General features: G+C 42.4%; 2 protein-coding genes across 2 annotated transcripts in view; both read right to left on the bottom strand.

Moving 5' to 3' along the window:
- EMH_0041500 (uncharacterized protein) overlaps positions 1-994 on the bottom strand; it is a gene marked incomplete at both ends in the record, with an annotated part of 1,215 nt that extends 221 nt beyond the window's left edge. Inside the window, one exon of the mRNA XM_013495632.1 lies at positions 3-994. Within this exon, the coding sequence (XP_013351086.1) occupies positions 3-994 (992 nt within the window). The remainder of the gene's footprint in view (positions 1-2) is intronic.
- A 23-nt stretch (positions 995-1,017) lies between these two features.
- Positions 1,018-5,367, bottom strand: EMH_0041490 (uncharacterized protein; the record flags this gene model as incomplete). The annotated part of the gene is made up of 3 exons (XM_013495631.1): positions 1,018-1,175; positions 1,693-2,829; positions 3,597-5,367. 3 exons carry the CDS (start codon positions 5,365-5,367, stop codon positions 1,018-1,020), a joined length of 3,066 nt encoding a protein of 1,021 aa, XP_013351085.1.
- Between the last annotated feature and the right edge of the window lie 238 nt (positions 5,368-5,605).

Here is a 5,605-nt window from a genome sequence, read left to right as displayed (position 1 = left end):
TCTTTTTCTTGGGGATATCCCTCGTCTCCTTCACCCGTTTCTTCGCTGCTGCTGCTGCTGCTGCTGCTGCATCTTCAGCTGCATCTGCTGCTGCTGCTGCACCTTCTGCTGCTGCTGCTGCTGCTGCATCTGCTGCTGCTGCTGCTTCTGTATTTGCTGCAGCAACACGATCAAGAAAAGCATTGATGTTATTAATATATTTTTTATATTTTCCGTCTCCCATTATGTTTTCTATTTGTTGCATTTTTGTTTTTATTTTATTTTTTTGTGTTAATATAAAATACACAGATTTCTCTTCTCCCTTCTGCTGCTGCTGCTGCTGCTGCTGCTGTTGCTGCTGCTGCTGCTGCTGCTGCTGCAGCAGCTCTTTTCTCTTTATAAATGCATGCAGCAGCTGCTGCAGCTGCTGCAGCAACTGACACACAGCTGTATGCCGCTGCGCTTCGCTGCTAAACGTAAACCCTACTGCAGCATCACCAGGAGCTGCTGCTGCTGCTGCTGCTGCTGCTGCTGCTGCTGCAGCAGCAGCAGACTCATTGTCACTCTCATCCTCGTGTTGCTGCTGCTCGTTTGTCTCTTTTCTCTTCCTCTTTTTGGTGTCCTTCCCTTTCTGCTGCTGCTGCTGCTGCTGCTGCTGCTGCTGCTGCTGCTGCTGCGGGGGACGAACAGGAGAGGAAGCAGTCTGCTGCAGCAGCTGCAGCAAACGATCGATAACAAAAGCAGCAAAAGCAGCAGCAGAAGCTCTTGCTGCAGTTGGCATTCTGAATTTTGCTGCTGCAGCAGCAGCAGCAGCTGCTGCTGCTGCTTGTCTTTTATTTAGTTGGTTATACAGCTGCTGCTGCTGCTCCTCCTCCTCCCACTCCTCCTCCTCCCCCTCCTGCTGCTGCTGCTGCTGCTGCTGCTGCAGCAGCAGCAGCGTGTCTCTTCTGTCTGCTTTTCTTCTCGCAATATCGTTTCCTATTAATGCGTTTGCTGCTCCTACCCAAACAGCCATTTGTTTGTCTTTTATAAACATTTTTATTTTATTTTTTTCTGCTGCTGCTGCTGCTGCTGCTGCTGCTGTTGCTGCTGCTGTTGCTGCTGCTGCTGTTCCTTCTCCTTCTCCTTCTCCTGCTGCTGCTCCTGCTGCTGCTGCTGCTGCTGCTGCTGCTGGTGCTTTGAGGGCATCGGGGTGTCTGTACACCCTAAAAGCAAGCTCAGCTAGCTGTCTGCTGATGAAGGGAGATGCTGCAGCAGCAGCAGCAGCATATAAGTCAGCAGCAAAAACAAAACTAGAAAAAGAACAAGACAAACGAGAAAGTAAATAAATAAAAGCAGCACGAGAGCAGCAGCAGCAGCAGGATAATATAACCACAAATAAATCAGAGAGCAAACTGCTGCTGTTTATATCTTCATTATAATATATATCTTTATATATATTATTTTTATTTATATTTATATTTATATTTATATTATTTTTATTTATATAAATATTATTGTTGCTGCTGCTGCTGCTGCTGCTGCTGCTGCTGCTGCTGTTTTGCTGTTCTTGTTTTTGTTTCTTTTTCTGTTTTTTCTGCTGCAGCAGCAGCATCTGTTGCTGCTGCTGTTGCTGCTGCTGCTGCAGCAGCAGCAGCTGCTGCTGTTGCTGCTGGGTAGCATGCGTATAGATGAGCTGCTGCAGTTTATTTAATTTAATTAAAATATCGGCACCAAGACACTGATTTGCTGCTGCTGCTGCTGCTGGCAGCTTCCTGCTGCTGGCCCGCAGCACCTTCATCATCAGCCCCCCAACAAAACACCAACCAATATAATTTATATATTCCTGCTGCTGCTGCTGCTGCTGCTCCTGCTGCTGCTGCTGCTCCTGCTGCTGCTCCTGCTGCTGCTGCTGCTGCTGTTGGGTGGGGTTTGAGGTGTCTGTACACCCGAAGGTGAGCCAGCTTGCTGCTGCTGCTGCAGTGCTGCGCAGCAGCAGCTGCATGCTTCCCTCTCTCTCTGGCGGCGGCAGCAACGGAGAATATAAATAACTATTTGCTGCTGCTGCTGCTGCTGCTGCTGGCGCTGCTGCTGCTGCTGCTGCTGCTGCAGAATTTCTGTTGCTGTCTTTCTTTTGCTTTTTTGTAGAAGATGCAGTTGAATCCTCTCCTGCTGCTGCTGCTGCTGCTGCTGCTGCTGTTTCTGCTGCTTCGTGCTGCTGCAGCAAAACCCTCAGATTTTGCTGCTGCAACGCCTGATAACACAGCACCAGTGGAGCTCCTTGCTGCTCCTTGCTGCTGCTGCTGCTGCTGCTGCTGCTGCTGTTGCTGCTGCTGCTGCTGCTGCTGGTGATGGTTTTGAGTGTTGTTTCTATGGTTTGTTTAATTTTGTTAGTGAGGTCCCTATACACCCCAAGCCTCTGCTGTCTTTGTCTTGCTTGTGCTTCCTGCAGCAGCATTCGGCTGTATGCATCATATAATATAACCACCAACTCTAATGCTAGTGAATTGCTGCTGCTGCTGCTGCTGCTGCTGCTGCTGCTGCTGCTGTTGCTGCTGCTGTTGCTGCTGCTGCTGCTGCTGCTGCTGGAGGTGGTTCCGCTGCTGCTGCTATTGCTGTTGCTGCTGTTGCTGCAACTCCCGCTACTCCCGCTGCTGCTACTCCCGCTGCTGCTGCTACTCCCGCTGCTGCTGCTGCTGCTGCTGCTGCTGCTGCAGCAGCAGGATATATTAGTGGTGGAGTGTATATACAGCTGAAGAGCAGCAACAGCCCGCAAACGAAATTCAGCAAAACGCCGCCGACGCAAAAAATGCAAACGGCGAACAGAAATACCAAAAGATGAATTTATAAATGATGAAAACACAGAGTCACCTGAATATAAAAAAAAAAAAAATAAATATATAAATAAATAAATAAATAAATAAAATATATAAATATAAATAAATATATAAATATATTAATAAGCTGTTTTGTTTTTTTTTTATTTGTTTATTTATGTGTTTATTGCGTATAGTTTATAAATACCAAAAGATGAATTTATAAATGATGCAAATACTGAGTCACCTGAATATAAAAAAAAATAAATAAATAAACAAATAAATAAACAAATAAATATATAAATATATACATATATAAATAAATATATAGATAAATAAATATATAGATAAATAAATATATAAATAAGTTGTTTTGTTTTTTTTATTTGTTTATTTATGTGCTTATTGCGTATAGTGTATAAATACAAAAAGAAGAAAACAAAACAAAATAAATAAATAAATATAAATAAATATAAATAAATATAAATAAATATAAATAAATATAAATAGATAAATAACAATACATATTTTTATTTATTTTTATTTATATATTGTTTTTTATTTATTTATATTTATTTATATTTATCTAAACAAAAATAGACAAGCAAACGAATAAAAATAAATAAATAAATAAAAAACAAAAAATAAACAAATAAATAAACAAATAAATAAACAAATAAATAAACAAATAAATAAACAAATAAACAAACAAATAAATAAATAAATAATAAATAAATAATAAACGAATAAAAAAAATAAGAAAAAAATAAATAAATAAAAATAAATAAATAAAAAATAAATAAAAAATAAATAAATATTTACTTTTCGTATTTTGTTGAGTCAGTTGTTTTAAGGCTTCATCCGCAGACAGCAAAATATCCATTCCCTCTTCTTTTTCTTTTTCTTTTTCTTTTTCTTTTTTTATTTTTATTTTTATTTGTTTTTGTTTTTTTATTTTTATTTCTTCTGTCTCCTCTTCTTCTGTCTCTTCTTCTTCTGTCTCTTCTTCTGTCTCTTCTTCTGTTTCTGTTTCTTTTTCTGTCTCTTCTTGATTATAATTTATATTTTTTTTCTTTTTTTTAATATTTACATCTGTCGTTGTCTTCATTTTTTTATTTATTTTTTTATTTTTATTTATTTCTTCTTCTTCTTCTGTCTCCTCTTCTTCTGTCTCTTCTTCTGTCTCTTTTTCTGTCTCTTCTTCGCTGTCTCCTTGATTATATTTTTTCTTTTTTTTGTTATTTACATCTGTCTTTGTCTTTGTATTTATTTTAATATTTTTATATATATCTTCTTCTTCTGTCTCTGTCTCTGTCTCTGTCTCCTCTTCTGTCTCTGTCTCCTCTTCTGTCTCTTCTTTTTCTTTTTCTTTATAAAAGCAAAATTCTTTGAGTGTTTTATATTCTGCTGCAGCAGCAGTAGCAGTAGCAGCAGCAGCAACTGCATATACACCCCGTTGGGGTGTATATACACAAAAACACCGCCAGAGGCAAACACCTATCTCCCTAATCACTCTTCTTGCTGCTGCAGCACCCCGCAGCAGCAGCAGCTTGCTGCTTATCATTCCTGCTTCTCTCAATGCAGCTAGTGCTGCTGCTGCTTCCTCCTCTCGCGGCTGCTGCTGCTGCTGCTGCTGCTGCTGCTGCTGCTGCTGCTGCTGCTGCAGCAGCTGAGATAGTTGCTGTGATACAGGCAGCAGCAACTCCAGTGCATACACCGCAGCTTGCATGTCTTCTTCTTCTGTTTCTTCTTCTTCATCTTCTTCTGCTGCTGCTGCTGCTGCTGCTGCTTCTTCTTCTTCTTCTTCTTCTTGCTGCTGCTGCTGCTGCTTTTGTTTTTCTTTTTTATTTTTATTTGTTTTTTCTTTTTCTGTGTTTGTATCTATTATATACGGCAGCAAGGAAAGAGAACATAAACTAACAGCAATAACATAAGCAGCAGCAACAACACCCGCTTGAATATGTTGCTGCTGCTCATCAGCAGCAGCAGCAGCAGGTCCTGCTGCTGCTGCTGCTGCTGCTGCTGCTGCAGCAGCAGCAGCAGCTAGAGCTGCACCCTCAGCAGCAGCAAAATAACAAAAAGAAAAAAGAGATTGCTTCTCTTTTATTTTCTCTTTTTCGCTTTCGGGAGCAGCAAGAAGACAGTTCAGCTCCACATACACCTTCTCGCTGCTGCTGCTGCTGCTGCTGCTGCTGCTGCTGCTGCTGCTGCTGCTGCTGCTGCTGCTGGTGAGGAGTTTTCCTTTGAGGCGCAGCGGTGCTGCAGCATCTCCCTCTGTTAGAGAAAACAGCAGCACCTGTGTCTGCTGCAGCTGCTGCAGCAGCTGCTGCGCTGCTGCTGCTGCTGTTGCTGCTGCTGCTGCTCCACCCTTAGTAAACAACTCAATGCTGCTGCTGCTGCTGCTGCTCAGCAACGAGCATATCTTTCCTCTTATATGACGACGAGCTGCCTCCGTGCTGCTGCTGCTGCTGCTGCTGCTGCTGCTGCTGCTGCCTTGAAGGGCAACAACAAACAACTCAGGCAGCTCCACATCCGCAAACTGCTGCAGCTGCTGCTGCTGCTGCTGCAGCTGCTGCTGCTGCTGCTGCTGCATGCCCTCTGGTGGTTCAGGGGGTTGGGGTTTTGGGAGATGCTTGGGGCTGATAACTGCAGCAGCAGCAGCGAATCCAACAAAAACAAAATTTTGCGGTGGCGCAAACCCTCATATTGCTGCACACACACAAACCCTAAACCCTAAACCCTAAACCCTAAACCCTAAGCCCTAAACCCTAAACCCTAAACCCCCTAAACCTTGAATAAACCTAAACCCTAGATATAAACAAAGACCTCGT

Source organism: Eimeria mitis, genomic scaffold (assembly GCF_000499745.2).
Source record: "Eimeria mitis Houghton genomic scaffold, Emh_scaff1672, whole genome shotgun sequence".
Lineage (NCBI taxonomy): Eukaryota > Apicomplexa > Conoidasida > Eucoccidiorida > Eimeriidae > Eimeria > Eimeria mitis.
This window is presented reverse-complemented; position numbering and strand designations above follow the sequence as displayed.